At 38.8% G+C, this 18,929-nt stretch overlaps 1 protein-coding gene across 1 annotated transcript in view; it reads left to right on the top strand.

Moving 5' to 3' along the window:
* The first annotated feature begins 553 nt into the window (after positions 1 to 553).
* Positions 554 to 18,929, top strand: part of LOC149840153 (phospholipase D gamma 1-like) — an 83,049-nt gene continuing 64,673 nt past the window's right edge. The window contains 2 exon segments of the mRNA XM_090003058.1: positions 554 to 2,554; positions 3,161 to 3,277. Coding sequence (XP_089859184.1) covers positions 989 to 2,554; positions 3,161 to 3,277 — 1,683 coding nt within the window. The 5' untranslated portion in view covers positions 554 to 988.

Here is an 18,929-nt window from a genome sequence, read left to right as displayed (position 1 = left end):
AAAAATCCACATATCTTAATTAGAACTCGAGTCATGCTCGCGTTTGGTATGAAATTTCACAAACCATACCCAGCTCAATATACTAATTGAACCCTTTGAGTCCGACCCAAATTCAAATCAGACCTTGTTCTTTTATCACCAAACCCTAACCCCATAGGGTTTAGTAGGGGTCTGGTTCGGGTCAAACCTCCCCAGGATGCTGGGGCTCACATTTTTTTTTACAAGACCTTAATGTGTCATATGAAAGCGAGGACGCAATGGAACCAAATATTAGTAGCACGTGTCAGTGTCCATGTTCACGTGTCAGAGTGCGTCATTTTATGTCGTGTGGGACACGGCATAAATATGTTGTGGCCATGTGACGTAGATTTTTTATTGGGCTAATCCATGTCTGGATCTTAATGGTTCGGATCAAACCCGATCCAATTAACGAACCGCCTTGGACGTTACCCGTTAACGGATTAGAGAGCAGAAAAAAATTATAATTATAAATAAATAAAAACAGAGAGCAAAAATAGTAAAAAAGAAAAGAGTAGGGAATGAATGTTCTTCTGGTTTTACCTCTTTGACGAAATTCAACAGGCGGAGGTCCCCAAAGAAGAGAGAGAGAGGGACGATGACCCTCTCCTCTGCTCTCCTTCGTCCTTCCTTCCTACCTTCCCCACCCTTTCGTTCTCCTCCTTTTTCTTCGTCAATCTTCCTCTTCCTCCTTCCCATTCAATTCTCATCCTCACGCTAACTCTCACCATTCACATTAATCCTTCGGGTTTTTTCATTTTTTCTCGTTCTTCAAGCTTTAGAATCATCTCTCTGTTGGTTTCTTCCAATCCTGTGATCCTGTTTTATCTCATTCGTTATTGTTCAGTCTGTTTACAAAATTTCTGTCCGCCACGAATTTTGCTTCAGGAAGAAAGATTTCGCCTGAATTTCTCGAGAATTCGATCTATAGAATCGATTCGATTTGATTCCATCGTCGTTGCTGATCGGTATGGAGAATTACCACCATTCGAATTCGTTTCTTGGAAACCAGAGACCTTATTACCGTCCTCCTGGTTCCTATCCCCCACCTGCCATGCCGCCGCTGCCGGCCGCTTATCCTCCTCCTCCTCCCCTGTATGGGAATCCTAATCCCCATGACAATTCACCTCCGCACCAGTACGTATTCCCCCATTCCGAACCCCAGTTTCCGTATCCGAACCTTATTCACCATCATCTCCCTCCTAGTTTCTATCCAAGCCCTCCTCCGATCCCACCGCCTTTGGGCTACCAACCGAGTTTCCAGCACCAGGGTAATTTTCAGTATGCTTCTGCGGCCTACCAATATCAATCTGCTCAATTTCCTCATCAGCAATCGCCTCATTCTTATCAAGGGACTCATCCTTCCTTAGCTCCAAGTTTGTCCATTCACAAGCCTCCAGATTCTCCGGCCCCTTCGACGACTTCTTCCTCGCAGCTCTATCCGATCAACGACGTCTTGGCCTCGATCCATATCTCCGACGATCGCCCTGCGTCCGGATCTCTTTCTACTTCGACTTCGTTCAGCGGAATTCGGCGGCAGGATTCGGGATCGGTACGCCCTAGGATTTACGGGTGCCCGAATCATTCCTTCCCTGCGCCATCTGAAGGATCGCAGCATGGTTCAAACTTGCAGATGGTCCCTCACTCGCCTTCGAAAGCGTCTCTCAAGGTACTATTGCTGCACGGAAGCCTTGATATCTGGATTTACGAAGCCAGAAACCTCCCCAACATGGATATGTTCTCCAAGACCATTACTGATATATTCAGAACGAAGGTTTCGAATCGAATTGCCGATAAGATCGACGAGCATATGCCCGGCCATAACTCAATGACGAGCGACCCCTATGTCTCTGTTTTCATCACAAACGCTGTGGTAGCAAGAACCTACGTGATCCCCAACAGCGAAAACCCGGAATGGAATCAGCATTCTCGCGTTCCGGTCGTGCATCACGCCGCCGAGGTGCGATTCGTGGTGAAGGACAGCGATGTCATCGGCTCTCAGCTCATCGGGACCGTTTCGATTCCGGTGGAGCAGATCTACTCTGGTGCAAAAGTTGAGGGATCGTTTCCAATTCTTGGTCCCAACAAGAAGCCCTGCAAGGCAGGATCTACTTTGAAGCTCTCAATTCAGTATATACCCATAGAGAGACAGACATTGTACAATCTTGGAGTGGGTGGCCCAGATCACAGAGGAATTCCTGGTACATACTTTCCCTTGAGGAAAGGAGGAAGGGTGACCCTTTATCAGGATGCCCACGTTCCGGATGATTGTCTTCCTGCTTTGAAGCTTGACAGAGAAATGAATTACCAACATGGCAAGTGCTGGTGGGACATCTTTGAAGCGATGAAGCAGGCTCGCCGGTTGATTTACATTACTGGGTGGTCGGTGTATCACATGGTTAGGCTGGTTCGGAATTCAGACTATTACTCTGACACTCTAGGGGAGCTTCTGAGGGCCAAGTCACAGGAAGGTCTGAGAGTTTTGCTCCTGGTGTGGGATGATCCTACTTCAAGGAGCATTTTGGGTTTCCAAACGGTCTCTCTCTCTCTCACGCGCACGCTCACACACACACACACATGCCATTTGGATTTATTTTTACAAAGTTTGATTATAGCTGGAATAGTTCTGCAACATGCATGGAAGACAAGCTTGTTCATAGATTTGTGGATGATGGTGGATAATGATTATTTGCCATAGTTGGATAAGAAACTTTTGTTGGAGTATATGCAAGAAAGGCATGGGATTATGGCTACTTTATATTTTGGAAAACTGAATAAACTGAGATTTCCTTGAAAATTGAAATTCTTTGGAGAATATCAGGCGCATATCATTTTATTTAAAATATAGTGAGAATGGTAGGTGGGGACAGGGGAAAGGGTCAGATTATTACGATTTTCACGAGAATTTCTATTTCTTTCAATGTGGGATAAAAATGTGATAAATTCAGAAGATGGTGAGATGTGCTGACTATGGCATAAGTCATCCTGGATTTTGATTATGCCCCTACTTGATAATTCTCGTATAGCGTTTATTTTTTTTCAAGTTTCTTTCAAATGGATGGACGTTACTGTCATTTTATTGTCATTTTTCAGATGGTTGTATATTACCGACGTAGTAATCTATTTATTTTATCATGTGCAGGATGGTCTAATGCAAACTCATGATGAGGAGATGAGAAAATTTTTCAAGCATTCATCAGTCCGTGTGTTGCTTTGTCCTCGATCTGCTGGAAAGCGCCATAGTTGGGTCAAGCAACAGGTGATCTTTTAAGTGTCAAATCTATCAATTTTTTTGTTGTTCCTGTTCGTGGGGTTAGTGTTAAAATATGTTGTACATATATATATATATCTATATCTATATATATAGATTTTGACACATACACATATATATTAACATATATATGTCTATGTGTCTATCTACATATATAAATATATATATTTCTTTTGTAATACCCAATAGGGGTAAATCTGTCTTTTCACTTGTACACGCATATCCTAAAAGATATGCTTCCTTTTATTTTTCTTTTCATTCTTTTTCTTTTTTACTTTTTTTATTGGTTGTGAGGGGTCCACATAGAGTCGTTGGACCTAGGGGTGGCAATCGGGTCGGGTTGGCGTGTCAGCATACCTCAACCCGAACCCGACCTGTTTATTAAACGGGTCGGCTATGGCAAACACGAACCCGACCCGTTTAATAAACGGGTAACCCGACACGACCCGCCAACCCATTTAATAAATGGGTTGGGTCGGGTAAACGGGTTTTCAGGTTCGCGGGTCGGGTTGGCGGGTTGACGGATCGGGTTGGCAGGTAGTCAGGTTGGCGGGTTGGCAGACGGGTTGGCGGGTTGACCCACCCGCCTAACCCGTTTATTAAACGGGTCAGCTGGGTTGGCATACCCCCAACCCGAACCCGACCTGTTTAATAAACGGGTTACGCGGGTTGACCCGTTTATTAAACGGGTTGGCTTAAGCCCAACCCGAACCCGCCTAAGAGGCGGGTTGGCGGGTCGGGTCAGAAATTGCCACCCCTAGTTGGACCCCTCCAACGGTCATAAATATGATCGTTGGAGGGGCTCCAACGACTCTATGGGAGCCCCTCCTTGGGTCCGTTAGTGTGTATAAATAAGGGGCTTGGCCCCATGTATTCCTTAACCTTCTTGTGAAGCCTTTTATGAGTGAAATATATTTTTTCACCTTTTTATTGTGTGTTTGATCACTTTTGTGGTTTATTGTAACTTTGCCCATTAGTGGCCTCTTGTGTATGTGCGTGCTTCCGTGCTTGCTCTTGGAGATCTCACCTCTCTCGTTTGGCACTTCATTACATGGTATCAGAGCCTTGGTTGAGAAAGCTTCATCGGATCCTCTCTTGACAAGTAATACCACTCCTCTCTCTTGCTTTCAAAATTCTTTTTCTATAAATGGCCAACAAGGATGCAAAAATCGATCTCTCATTCAAATTGGATGGGACCAATTACCGCATGTGGGCGGCCGCTATGAAAAATAATCTTAAAGGTAAAAAACTTTGGGGTTATGTATGTGGAACCATTCCGGAACCACAATTAAAGTTAACTAAGTTTGAAGGAAATGAGGAAAGAGCATTGAACGAAAAAGAAAAAGAAAAGGCTATTCTAGACTACTCTTCTAAAATGGAAGATTGGGAAAGTGAGCATGCTAAAATTTTAGCATGGTTCATGAATAATGTCGAATTGAAGATTTGTGCAAATCTTGCAAAATTAAAAAAGGCTAATGACGCTTGGTTCTTTATGAAAGGCATGTACACTCTAAGAGACCTTGCTAGACATTTTTTTCTATAAGAAAAGGTAAGAGCTACCAAGCAAGGTGATATGAGTATTAGAGACTACTATAGTGTCATATCCTCTTTATGGGAAGAACTTGTTCTTCTCGAACCTCAATGGGAAGGTAGTGCTATTGCCATGAGGCAAGAACAAATGGAAAAAGAGAGGTTCTTTCAATTTATTCATGGGCTTCGTCCCAAATTTGAGCAACTTAGAGGATCCCTTCTTCATAGGGCTTCTACCCCTCTAAGTGACATTTTGGCCGACTTATGTCAAGAAGAAACTCATTTGGCCTTGAAAAGAGATGTTGATGAAGTTCATGCCATGTCTAGACCCCGACAACAATGTAAGATCATATAAACCACCCCATTTTTGGAAGAATAATGGTGGTGGAGGAAGAAAAATCATTTGTCATAATTGTAATGAATCGGGCCATATTCGTCCAGATTGCCCCAAATTCAAAAAGAAGGTGGCTTCCGTTGGTGAAACTCCTCCAAACACCAATGAAGATTCTAAGAAGGATGGAGACATAAAGGAGTCCATCGCTCATCTAACCAAAACTCTTCAACAATTTATAAAGATGAACTCCTCTATATCATCCTCTTCACCTTCCACTTCCGGTGCCGCCATCTCCTCTTTCCCAGGTATGACTTCTTGGATTCTTGACTCGGGTGTCTCCTTTTATATGACCCCAAATGCATCACTTTTGTCAAAACCAAGTCTCAATAAATTCAAATCATATGTTTCCACTGCTGATGGAACATCCTTGGATGTTGAAGGCATTGTAAATCTTGAGAAAACTTATGGCCAAAACAAAGATTTTTTTGTTCCCAAAATCCGAATTATTCCAAAACTTAATCTTAATCTTTTTTCCGTTTCTCAAATTACCGATTTTGAGTGTAATGTCTCTTTTTCACCAACCCATTGCTATGTGCAGGATCTCTGGTCAGGGAAGCGGATTGGGCAAGACCATAGAAGAGTGGATGTTTATTATATGGATTTTTTGTCTTTGCCATCCAAATCATTTTGTAATCATGTTCAATCTAAAGATATTGAGGCTTGGCATAAGAGGCTTGGACATCCTAGTATTTCCAAGTTGTATATCTTTCCGTTTTTGGAAAAATTTTGTAATACAAATACATTTACATGCAATGATTGTATTCTTGGAAAGATTCATTCTCTTCCATATTCACATAGTAATTTTGTGCCAAAAAGACCTTTTAAACTTGTGCATTCCGATGTATGGGGGTCGGCATCCGTTATGTCCAAAGGGGGTTATTCTTACTATGTTTCTTTTATTGATGACTTTACTAGATATACATGGGTTTACATTCTTAAAAACAAATCCGATGTCTTCACTAATTTTAAAGAATTTCACGTTCTTATTCAAAATCAATTTCAAAACAATATAGCTATATTTAGATCCGATTCTGGAGGTGAGTACATGTCTAAAGATTTTCAAAATTATTTTAAAACAAATGGAATTTTGCACCAACGATCTTGTCCTAAAACTCCGCTACAAAATGGTCTTGTGGAAATGAAACATAGACATTTAATTGAAACCATAGAAACTCTTCTTGTGTCTAAAAATGTTACCCAAAACTTCTGGGCCGAAGCTCTTCTTACCGCAACATATCTTATAAATCATATGCCTTCTTCTTCTTTAAAAAATGTTTCACCTTTTGAAAAACTATTTAAAATTACTCCAGATTTTAATAAACTAAGAATCTTTGGATGTAAATGCTTTGTACTTATTTAAGGACAAGATAAATTATCACCCAAAGCTCTTGAATGTATGTTCATTGGCTATGGTGAGAATAAAAAAGGCTATAGATGCTATGATGTTCGAAACAATAAACTCTATGTGTCAAGAAATGTAAACTTTCTTGAAGAACAAAATGGTTTTGATATCCACACATATAGAGAAGACATCGATTATTCTTTTCTATTTGACTTAGCTCCTAGAATTGAGTCCCCTGATGCAATTATTTGTGATAATACTTGCGATGGCATCTTACATTATAATGATATACCACAACATGGTAATGTTTCTCAAAATGAGAACCTTAATGATATAAATGTATATACCCGGCGGTTAGGAAATGAACATCAACCTGCTCTTGACAGATATTCTCAAGACTTCTTTTTAGAAGAATCTATTGATAACAATCCACCTAGGAGATCTTCTCGTACTAGTAGGTCACCAAAATTTTTTTGTGTCTTATGAATCTTTTTCACCAAATTATAGGACTTGTCTCATGTTAATACATTCGTATCATGAGCCTACCTCATTCAAAGAAGCTAAAGATCATCCACATTGGATTGAAGCCATGAAAATCGAATTAGAGGCTCTTAACAAAGCCCAAACTTGGAGCATTATTCGTAAACCGTTAGGAAAAAAGGCAATTGGGTGTAGATGATTATATAAAGTCAAAACCAAATGTGATGGATCTCTAGAAAGATACAAAGCTCGCTTGGTTGCAAAAGGCTACGCCCAAGAATATGGGATTGATTATGAAGAAACCTTTGCTCCTGTAGCCAGAATGACTAGTGTGCGAACATTAATTACCTTAGCTTCCATTAAGCAATGACCGATATATCAACTTGATGTTAAAAATGCTTTTCTAAATGAAACTCTATGTGAAGAAGTTCTTATGGATCCTCCGCCAGGTCTTGAAATTGGGAAATAAAATATTCTAAAGTTGAATAAAGCTCTCTATGGTCTTAAACAATCACCAAAAGCTTGGTATGATCTTTTTAGCAAAGTAGATCTTCATAATGGTTTTTCCTTATGTTACATAGATACTGCTTTGTTTATTAAATCTTCTAATGAATACATAACAATTTTGTTGTTATATGTTGATGGCATGATTATCACAGGTAATGATAAGAAAGGTATTGACCTTATTAAAAATATTCTTAAAGAAAATTTTGATATGTCTAACCTGGGTTTTCTAAGGTATTTCTTAGGAATTGAAGTTGCATACTCCCTCAAGGGGTATGTCCTATCTCAGATGAAGCTTGCCTCCGACATTATTGCCCGGTCTGGGCTGACAGATGATAAAAAGGTGGAGACTCCAGAAATAATCAATGCCAAGATGAGAGCCAGTGATGACACTCCATTAGCAGACCCGCGCCTTATCGTCAGTTGATTGGATCACTAACATATTTATCTATCACCAGGCCCGACATTTCTCATGCAGTTCATAGTGCAAGCCAATTTCAAACTGCTCCTTCTACTATTCACATGGCAACAGTTATGAGGATTATCAGATACTTGAAAAATACCATAACTAAAGGATTATTCTTACCCTCTTCTTCACCTCTTACTTTACTTGCTTATACTGACTCTGATTGGGGGGTAATCCCGATGATCGTATTTCTACCACAGGATATTGTGTGTTTCTTGGTGAGTCACTTATCTCATGAAGGTGTAAGAAGCAGTGGAAAGTTTCTATCTTGTCTACCGAAGCAGAATATCGTGCAATGGCCACTACCACAACTGAGATTGTATGGTTAAGAAGCTTGCTTAAAGATATGGGTGTCTCATTCTCAACTCCTTCGAAGCTGTGTTACGACAACAAGAGTTCTATCTATATTGCTAGCAATCACACCTTTCATGAACTAACAAAGCACATTGAGATGGACTGTCATTATGTTCGTGATGAGTTCTTACGGGGCACCATTCAACTCCCATATGTTCCTACCGAATATCAGTTGGCGGACTTCTTCACCAAAGCTTTGCCATCGCCTCGTTTCTACTTTCTTCTTAGCAAACTCTCGGTGATCTCACCGTGTGTTTGAGGGGGGGTATTAAAATATGTTGTATATATATATATATATATATATATATATATATAGAGAGAGAGAGAGAGAGAGAGAGAGAGAAAGATTTTGACACATACACATATATATTAACATATATATGTCTATGTGTCTATCTACATATATAAATATATATATTTCTTTTGTAATACCCAATTGGGGTAAATCTGTCTTTTCAATTGTACACGCATATCCTAAAAGATATGCTTCCTTTTATTTTTCTTTTCATTTTTTTTCTTTTTTTTCTTTTTTTATTGGTTGTGAAGGGTCCACATAGAGTCGTTGGACCCCCTCCAATGGTCATAAATATGACCGTTGGAGGGGCTCCAACGACTCTATGGGAGCCCCTCCTTGGGTCCCTTAGTGTGTATAAATAAGGGGCTTGGCCCCATGTATTCCTTAAGCTTCTTGTGAAGCCTTTTATGAGTGAAATATATTTTTTCACCTTTTTATTGTGTGTTTGACCCAGAGTTACCGGAAGCGCGCTTCCCCGATACGCGCTTCGGAAGCGCGAAACGTCGCACTTCCAAAATGCGTGGGGAAGCACACATTTCAAATGGGAAGCGCGTACCCCTTTAATGGGGTGCGCGTACCCCCCCATTAAAGGGGTACGAAGGGGCGAATTTACATATTTGTCTTTTTTTTAAACTTTTTTTCCAAAAAAAATTAAAAGAACAAGTTTTTTAAAAAGGGCAAAAAAGAGATTTTGAAAAACCCGTGAAAACAAAACCCGAAAGGGCTTTAGGGTTTTTTCACGCAGCTCAATCCGAGTCTCCTCCCTTCTTCTCTCCTCTCTCTGGCAACCGATCAGCGGAACCCAGAATCTGGCGACCTCCACGACGATGAATCCATTCAGGTACGTACTCTCCTCTCTCCATCTCTTCTCTCTGTATCTCCCACGACCTCTCTCTTTCCATCTCTTCCCTCTATCTCTCTCCATCTCTTCTCTCTGTATCTCCCACGACCTCTCTCTTTCCATCTCTTCCCTCCATCTCTGTTCTCCCTTTCGTTTTCAGGGAACAAGCAATCCTTCTGCAGTCATACAATATGACATTTAGGTTATGAATAGCATGACGAAATGGGAATATGTTTTACACTCTTTGTCGGTTCTGCAGAATTGCTTATTTATGTGCATGTTGTTGGAAACAATTTATTCTATCTATGTTTATCATTATTTATTGGGTTGCTTATAGCTTACCGTTGCCTTGTAACCGTAACCTTGATCTTCTGAAAACGGAAAGCTTATCAGTTTTATTTTCTGAAAGTTTTGGTCCTTGGAGATCCGATTCTCTACCTAGGGTTTGGGACATCATTGTCTAACTTAAATTTATTTTGGTGCACTTTATGGAAATCTGAGATTTGTGTGGCTACTCAGAGGGCGTTAAGGTGAGGAAATAAGGTCAGTCAATGAGTTTAGACTTAGACCTGTTTCGACCAATCCAAATTGTTTCCCCCAAATGGTGGGCCCGTATTTCGCGTTGATGAAGAGTTTTCAAGTGATATAGGGCTGGTGTCTGACCTGTGTGAGGTTCAACTCGTGAGTAGAGGTTTGTGTTTCAGGTTTGATCCCTTCATTCTCTCTAGAAGGTACATTTAGGGAATAGGGGATGGTTAGAGACTATTTGTTTCATTTTCCTGTTGCAATAACATGGTGGTCTTTATCTTTTGTGTTATCAATACGATGGTGATTTATATTCTGATGTGAGTCCCATGAAAGAAAATAGCAGTATATTGGTTGAGAAGCATTTCACATTTTGTGTTTTAATTGAGTTTATTGGCTCATCTTTCTTATTTCATATGGAAGCTGCATGAAATCTAATGGTATAGTTGTATGACTCGTAGGGATCTGAGTCCTCACGTAGTGGTACTTTGAAGTTCAAAAAAATTTCTGTTTTAATATTTGGGTTTATTACTGTAATGCAATATGCGGAAAAGCAAAGAGTGCATTAAACACTTACAACATCCACTAAGGAACAAACAAAAGGGCTAACACCCAAACCCACAAGAGACAACACAACATAAAAATATAAAAGTCTCTTATTGAAAAGAGAGAGAGCTCTCTTAAGTGAAAAATAAAAGAGGGGTTCACCCCTATTTATACACAAGAAAAGGAGAGGGGGGATGGCCAAGAGGTCTTAAAAGGAGCGCCACCTAGGGGCTCCCCATGTAGTCGTTGGGAGCCCCCAACGGTCACAAATGTGACCGTTGGGGGCCCCATCGACTACATGGTGGGGCCCCTTTTGTGTGAGCAAAAAACATAAAAATTAAAAATATAATTTACAAAAAATAAACAGGAAAATAAAAGAAGAAAAACAAGTACCCCTATTGGGTACTTGTGAAATGACTAAAATACCCCTATCGGGTATTTTAGACAATTACATATATATATATATATATATATATATATATATATATATATATATATATATATATGAATTACATGTATTTAAACACCCTCCCTCAAGCTTTACGGGGATATAACCGAAAGCTTGTTAAGGAGAAACAAAAAGCGAGGAGCAGCAAGAGCCTTAGTGAAGAAGTCCGCCAACTGGTACTCTGATGTGACATAAGGTAGTGCTATGGTTCCTCTTAGGTATTCATCACGTACGTAATGGCAGTCCATCTCAATATGCTTAGTGCGCCCATGGAAGGTGTGATTGCTTGCAATATAGATTGCGCTTTTGTTGTCGCAACACATCTTCGAAGGAGTAGAGATGACAATGCCCATATCACTGAGGAGGCTTCTTAGCCACACAAGTTCCATGGTTGTAGTGACCATAGCACGATATTCCGCTTTCGTTGAGGACAAGGATACTTTGTGTTGCTTCTTGCATCTCCAAGAAATCATAGAGTCACCTAAGAAAACACAAAATCTGGTAGTTGAGACTCGGTCATTGGGATTTCCTCCCCAATCTGCATCAGTATAAGCAATTAAATCAAGTGACGAGGCAGAGGAAAGAAAAACTCCCTTAGTTATGGTATTTTTGATATATTTGACGATTCTTAAGACTGCACTCATGTGCACGGTTGTAGGTGCATGTTGAAACTGACTGACAGAGTGGACAACATGAGCAATGTCTGGCCGAGTGATGGATAAGTAGGTTAGAGACCCAACAAGCTGCCGGTAGGGAGTAGGATCCTCGAGAGGTGTTCCATCTTCCAACCTTAATTTTGCATTGATGACTTCTGGGGTTTCTGTCTTCTTATCATCGGAGATACCAGATTTGGAACAGATGTCAGCAACAAGTTTCATCTGAGAGAGAATGTACCCTCGAGGAGAGTACGCCACTTCAATTCCTAAAAAATATCTTAAGAAACCAAGGTCAGACATATCAAAATTTTTTTTCAAAACCTTCTTAATATCATTAATGCCTTGCTCATCACTTCCTGTGATGATCATATCATCAACATAAAGTAGTAAAATAACTACTGAAGACCCTGCACTTTTCACAAACAACGCAGTGTCAGTATAACATGAACGAAAATTCAAACTTGTCATTACATTACTAAATCTATCATGCCAAGCCTTTGGGGCTTGTTTTAAACCATATAATGCCTTTTTAAGTTTGAGAATTTTATTTTTACCAATACATACTCCTGGTGGGGGATCCATGTAAACTTCTTCATTTAATTCACCATTTAGAAATGCATTCTTAACATCGAGTTGATAGATAGGCCATTTTTTCACTAACGCAATAGCAATAAGAGTCCTAACACTAGTCATTCTAGCAACAGGTGCGAAGGTTTCTTCATAATCTATACCATATTCCTGAGCATATCCTTTAGCTACTAACCGTGCTTTATAACGTTCTAATGAACCATCACTCTTAGTTTTAATTTTGAAGACCCATCTACATCCAATTGATTTCTTTCCAGAGGGTAACAAAGTTATTTCCCAAGTTTTTGCCTTTTCAAGGGCACTAAGCTCTAAGTTCATGTCTTCAACCCATTGGGGAATATCTTTGGCCTCATTATAGTGTGAGGGTTCATGAAATGAATGCAACGCAATTAGACACGCTCTATATCTTGGAGTTAGGGATTCATAGGAAACAAACCTATTAGGAGGATTGGAGATCCGACCGGATCTCCTTAAAGAGGTTTCTTCTATATTGGATCCTTGAGAGTATTTTTCTAAGGCGCTCATCTGAGTTTGTTGACCACGCCTAACATAGGTTTGGATTGGTCTATCTATAACATTATCAAGAGGAATTTCCTCTAGGTCATTCAAAGACTCATTAGAGATTTCCTCTTCTTGAGGAGTCTCATCTTCTTGAGATAGAAGATCAAATAAAAAAGCATATTCACTTTCGTCAATATCTTTAGTTTTCACAAAACCATTTTCATTTTCCAAAAATGTTACATCTTTGGATACATAAAGTTTGCTATTTTTCAAGTCAAAACATCTAAAACCCTTTTGATTTTCTCCATATCCCAAAAAAACACATTCAATAGCTTTAGGAGATAATTTGTCCCGTTTATGAGTAAGGACAAAACATTTACATCCAAAAATTCTTAATCTATTGAAATCGAGTGTTCTTTCAAATAGTTTTTCATATGGAGATGTATTTTGTAAGGATGAAGATATCATTCTATTTATTAAGTAAGTTGAGGTTAAGGCCGCTTCGGCCCAAAAACTCTTTGGAATTTCTTTGGAAATAAGGAGTGTCCTAGTGGTTTCCATGATGTGTCTATGCTTTCTTTCGGCCAAGCCGTTTTGTTGGGGAGTCCTAGGACACGATCTTTGATGACAAATTCCATGTACTTCTAAATAGTTTTGAAATTCATTTGATAAATATTCTCCACCCGAATCGGATCTAAGATTAGATATATTACTTGAAAATTGATTTTTAACTATCATATGAAACTTTTTGAAGAAGTCAAAGACTTCGGATTTTAAATTGAGAAAGTAGATCCATACATACCTAGTGTAGTCATCGATAAAAGTGACGTAATAGGAGTACCCTCCTTTAGACATGACGGGGGAAGGACCCCAAACGTCCGAATGGACTAACTCAAAACGTCTTTTGGACACAAAAGTTCGGTTTGGAAAAGAAGTAGATTTCATTTTGCCAAAAATACAATTCTTGCAAACAAAATGTTTCTCATTACAAAATTTCTTTCCAAATGGAAAGGAGTACATTTTTGAGAAACTTGGATGTCCAAGTCTTTGATGCCAAATATCAATATTTTTATCTTGGACATAGTTACAAAAAGAGTTAGTGGGGAGTTTCAAGTAGCTCATGTAATAGAGATCTCCCCTCCTATGGCCTTGCCCAATCTGCTTCCCGGACCGGAGATCCTGTATAGAGCAATCCTTAGTTGAGAAGGAGATTTCACATCCATGATCACATATTTGAGCAACAGAGAGGAGATTTAAATTAAGTTGAGGTACAACTCTCACGTTTGGCACAAAGAAATCTTTTGAAAAGTTTAAAGTTCTAAAACTTTTTACTTGTAAGGATGTACCATCGGCAATTGAAACATAAGAGTTTTTATAATTATTACATAAATCGGAAAGCTCATTTTCAAGTGGGGTCATATGAAAGGAAGCTCCAGAGTCAAGGATCCAAGACGACATACCTGGAGGAGAGGAAGAAGCTATGGCGGCACCCGAGGTTGATGGTATCTTGAGTAGAGTTTGTAGTGCTTCCGATAGTTGAGCAAGAGAAAAATATTCCTTTCCTTTGATGGCTTCCTCTTTCTTTTGAGTAGCTTCTTCAACGGAAGCAACCTTATTTTTAGGTGCTTCATTCAACTTAGGGCAATTAGGTCTTATATGACCCGACTCTTGACAATGATGGCAAATGGCTTTTCTATAGTTGCCATTATAACTATTTTGCTTCCCAAAATGTGGAGGTTTGTAAGCTTTCATATGGTTGCCGGGTTTTGATACGGCCAAGACATCATCTCCTCCTTTAATCATGCCAAGACGAGTTTCTTCTTGGCATATTTCGGCAATGACATCTTCCAAGGGAAGAGGCTTAGATCTATGTAGGAGGGAAGATCTAACTTGTTAATATTCGGGCCTAAGCCCATGTAAAAATTGGAAAAAGTGCTCTTTTTCCATTTGTTCTCTCCTTAATTCCACATCCACACTAGAAACCCATTTTGGTTCTAGTAAAGATAGTTCATCCCATAAGGGACCAAGAGTGCTAAAGTAATCCCTTACACTCATTTCGCCGTGCTTGATAGTCCGGATTTTTTCTTGAAGAAAGAATTGACGAGCAAGGTCTTTTTTAGTAAACATACCTTTCATAAAGAACCATGCTTCATTCGCCATCCGAAACTTGGCAATGTTGGCGCAAATTTTGAGCTCCACATTGTTCATGAACCAAGCAAGAATCTTGGCATGCTTGCTTTCCCAATCTTCCACTTTAGATTCGTGATCTTCAATGGCCTTCATGCGGGCAATGCCTTCAAGAGTTTTTTCTTGATCACCATCCATCTTAGTTAGTTGGAGTTGTGGTTCCGGAATGGTGCCCATAACGTATCCCCAAAGTTTCTTACCTTTGAGGTTGTTCTCCATAGCAGCGGCCCACATCATGTAGTTGGAGCCATTGAGCTTGAAGGAAAGATTAATCTTTTGTTCTCCTTCTATTTCAAACACTCACAAGAGGGTAAATGGAGAGAGAAACAACAAGAAAAAAAAATATAGCTATACGACTACCTATATTAAGAAGAAGAGCATAAACAAGGCTCTGATACCATGTAATGAAATATGTGGAAAAGCAGAGTGCATTAAGCACTTACAACATCCACTAAGGAACAAACAAAAGGGCTAACACCCAAACCCACAAGAGACAACACAACATAAAAATATAAAAGTCTCTTATTGAAAAGAGAGAGAGAGCTCTCTTAAGTGAAAAATACAAGAGGGGTTCACCCCTATTTATACACAAGAGAAGGAGAGGGGGGATGGCCAAGAGGCCTTAAAAGGAGAGCCACCTAGGGGCTCCCCATGTAGTCGTTGGGAGCCCCCAACGGTCACAAATGTGACCGTTGGGGGCCCCATCGACTACATGGTGGGGCCCCTTTTGTGTGAGCAAAAAACATAAAAATTAAAAATATAATTTACAAAAAATAAAGAGGAAAATAAAAGAAGAAAAACAAGTACCCCTATTGGGTACTTGTGAAATGACTCGGGTATTTTAGACAATTACATATATATATATATAAAAATTATATATATATATATATATATATATATATATATATATATATATATATATATGAATTACATGTATTTTAACAATTGCATGGTATAAGTAGTCCCACGCTTCCCGCTTCCTAAAATTTTGAAAGTGCCTCGCTTCCCGCTCCCGCTTCCCGTATCGCTTCCCGCTCTCGCTTCCTCGATTGGTAACTCTGGTTTGACCACTTTTGTGGTTTATTGTAATTTTGCCCATTAGTGGCCTCTTGTGTATGTGCGTGCTTCCGTGCTTGCTCTTGGAGATCTCACCTCTCTCGTTTGGCGCTTCATTACAGTTAGTACATTGCTTTTCAGTGTGAAGTGGACAAGGTTCTTCACTCTTTTTCACTTTGAAGCAGATAAGATTCTATTTGTAGCTACTAATTTCATCCAACCAGGGTATGCTGCAATTCATGTGAACAACATCACATTGCTCTGATGCCCATCTTAGAGAAGGGTCCTTGGTGCCCAAAGTATGATGCACACAACACCATTCATGGGGCATTCAGCTATCATTGGACTTTTAGTCACATGCTCAGACCATATATGTGTTAAAATATATGTATAAACCTATATATATATATACAATATCCGATAGGGGTATTTTGGTCATTTTACATAGTTGTTTCTAGAAACAACTATTTAAATAGGTTTTTATTAGCATTTTAATATGCATTGGGGTCCTACAATATAGTCGTTGGGACCCCCAACGGTCATAATTATGACCGTTGGGGGCTCCCAATGACAGCATGTGGGAGCCCACAATGGCTCCCTTTTTCCCATTCTTTTTGTGTATGAATAGGGGTGTTCTCCCCTTTATATTCTTAAGCTTTAAAAGCTCCTCTTTAATAAAGCTGTTTACTTTTTATTTGTGTAGCCTTTTTAAGGCTTGTTGTATTGTCCCATAGTGGACTTCTCTCTTATCTATCTCTTGTGCCTTTGTGTTTATCCATTATTGGACATTGTGAATGCATTCATATTCTTATACCACATTTTCGCATACTTCATTACATGGTATCAGAGCCATACAGTTCTTGGAGTTGAAGTCGTGACAACGCTCTCTCTCTTCCCTCTCATATCCTATCCGTGCAATGTAATCAAAGATTGATTTCTCCTTTAAACTCAATGGCAAGAATTACATGATGTGGGCATTCACAATGAAGAATAATCTCAAAGAAATTTTTTTTTTAGGTCATGTAATGGGTTATATTCCGGAACCTCAACTAAAGCTCACCAAGATAAAAGGAGATCAAGAAAAAGCTCTTGAGGGAGATGCTCACCTCAAGGCTATTGAAGAACATCAAAAAAATGTGGAAGATTGGGAAAGCAATCATGCAAAAATTCTTGTATGGTTCATGAATAATGTAGAACTCAAGGCATGTGCTAATATAGCTAAATTTCGTACAGCCAAATGTGCTTGGTTCTTTATGAAAGGTATGTATACCTAAAAAGATCTTGCAAGAGCTTATTTGTTGCAAGAAAAGGTAAGAACTACCAAACAAGGTGATTTGAACATTCAAGATTATTATAGTGCTTTAAATCCTCTATGGGATGAATTAACACTTTTGGAGGATAAGTGGGTAGCCATTGAGGATGTGAAACTTAGGCAAAAACAAATGGAACAAGAAAGATTGGTTCAATTTCTATTTGGGCTTCATTCTGAATTTGAGCAAGTAAAATTCTCCCTTCTACATAGATCCACTCTTCCTCCTTTGAAAAATGCTATTGTCGAAATTACTCAAGAAGAAACTCGGCTTGGCATGAGTAAGAGTGTTGATAAGGTCTTAGCCGTGTCTAAACCCGGCAACAATGTTAAAACATATAAATCCCCACACTTTGGGAGGCAAGGTAACTATACCAATAATAATAACAATGGTGGAGGTAGAAAGATGATTGTTTGTCATAATTGTTATGAGCCGGATCATATTAAAGCCTAAGGTTGCTTCTGTTGAAGAATCAACTACCAAAAAGGAAGATGAAGGTAAGAATGAAGATCTTAAAGAAATACTTGGACAAATTTTCATGGCTCTTCAACAAATTCTCAAAGCTACCTCCTCTACATCGGGTGTTGCCATTGCCTTCACATCATCACCCAGTACGTATTTTTGAATTTTAGATTTCGGAGCGTCTTTTCATATGACTCCCCATAAAAATGCTTTAACCGATGTATGCACCAATTAAAAAATATCTTGTGTTTCTACGGTCTATGGAACTTTTTTTTGAAATAAAGAGTATAGGAACACTAGATCCCAAAAATTCTCAATTTTTTTTTGTTCTAAAAGTTAGAGTTGTTCCAAAATTAAACCTAACCTTTTTTTTTCAATTTTTCAAATTGCCGACCATGAATGTAAAATATTTTTCTCATTTAATTGTTGCTTTGTGTAGGATCTCCAGTCCAGGAAGCGGATTGGGCAAGGTGATAGGAAGGGAGACCTCTATTTTATAGATCATTTGACTCTTCCTTCAAACTCATTTTGTACTTATCTCCAAGACAAGAGTATTGAAACTTGACATAAAAGACTTGGACATCCAAGCTACTCAAAAACGTATTTTTTTTCTTTTGAGAACAAATTTTGTAAAGAAAAAGATATCAATTACAAGATTGTATTTTTGGAAAAATAAAGTCTATTCCATTTCCAACTAGAACATTTATTTCAACAAGTCCTTTTGAATTTGTGCACTCAGATGTATGGGTCCATCTCCGGTTATGTCTAAGGGTGGTTATTCATATTATGTAACATTCATCGATGACTTTACTAGTTATGTATGGATCTATTTTCGTAATCTTAAATCAAAAGTTTTCTTCTTTTTTAAAGAATTTTGCATAAAATTAAAAATTAATTTCAAAGTAATATATATTCTTAGATCCGATTTGGGTGGAGAATATCTATCCAATGATTTTCAAAATTATCTAAAGAAAAATGGAATTTGTCATCAAAGATCGTGTCCTAAAACACCTCAACAAAACAGGCTAGCGGATAGAAAACATAGGCATATTATAGAAACCCCTAGAACACTATTTATTTTTAAAAATATCCCTAAATTTTTTTTGGCCGAAGTCGTTTTAACTTTCACTTATTTAATAAATCGTATGCCTTCAT

This window comes from Nuphar pumila, chromosome 4 (genome assembly GCF_984573655.1).
Source record: "Nuphar pumila chromosome 4, dmNupPumi1.hap1.1, whole genome shotgun sequence".
NCBI lineage: Eukaryota > Viridiplantae > Streptophyta > Magnoliopsida > Nymphaeales > Nymphaeaceae > Nuphar > Nuphar pumila.
Note: the sequence above shows the minus strand (reverse complement) of the source record. Positions and strands in the feature narration are given on the sequence as shown.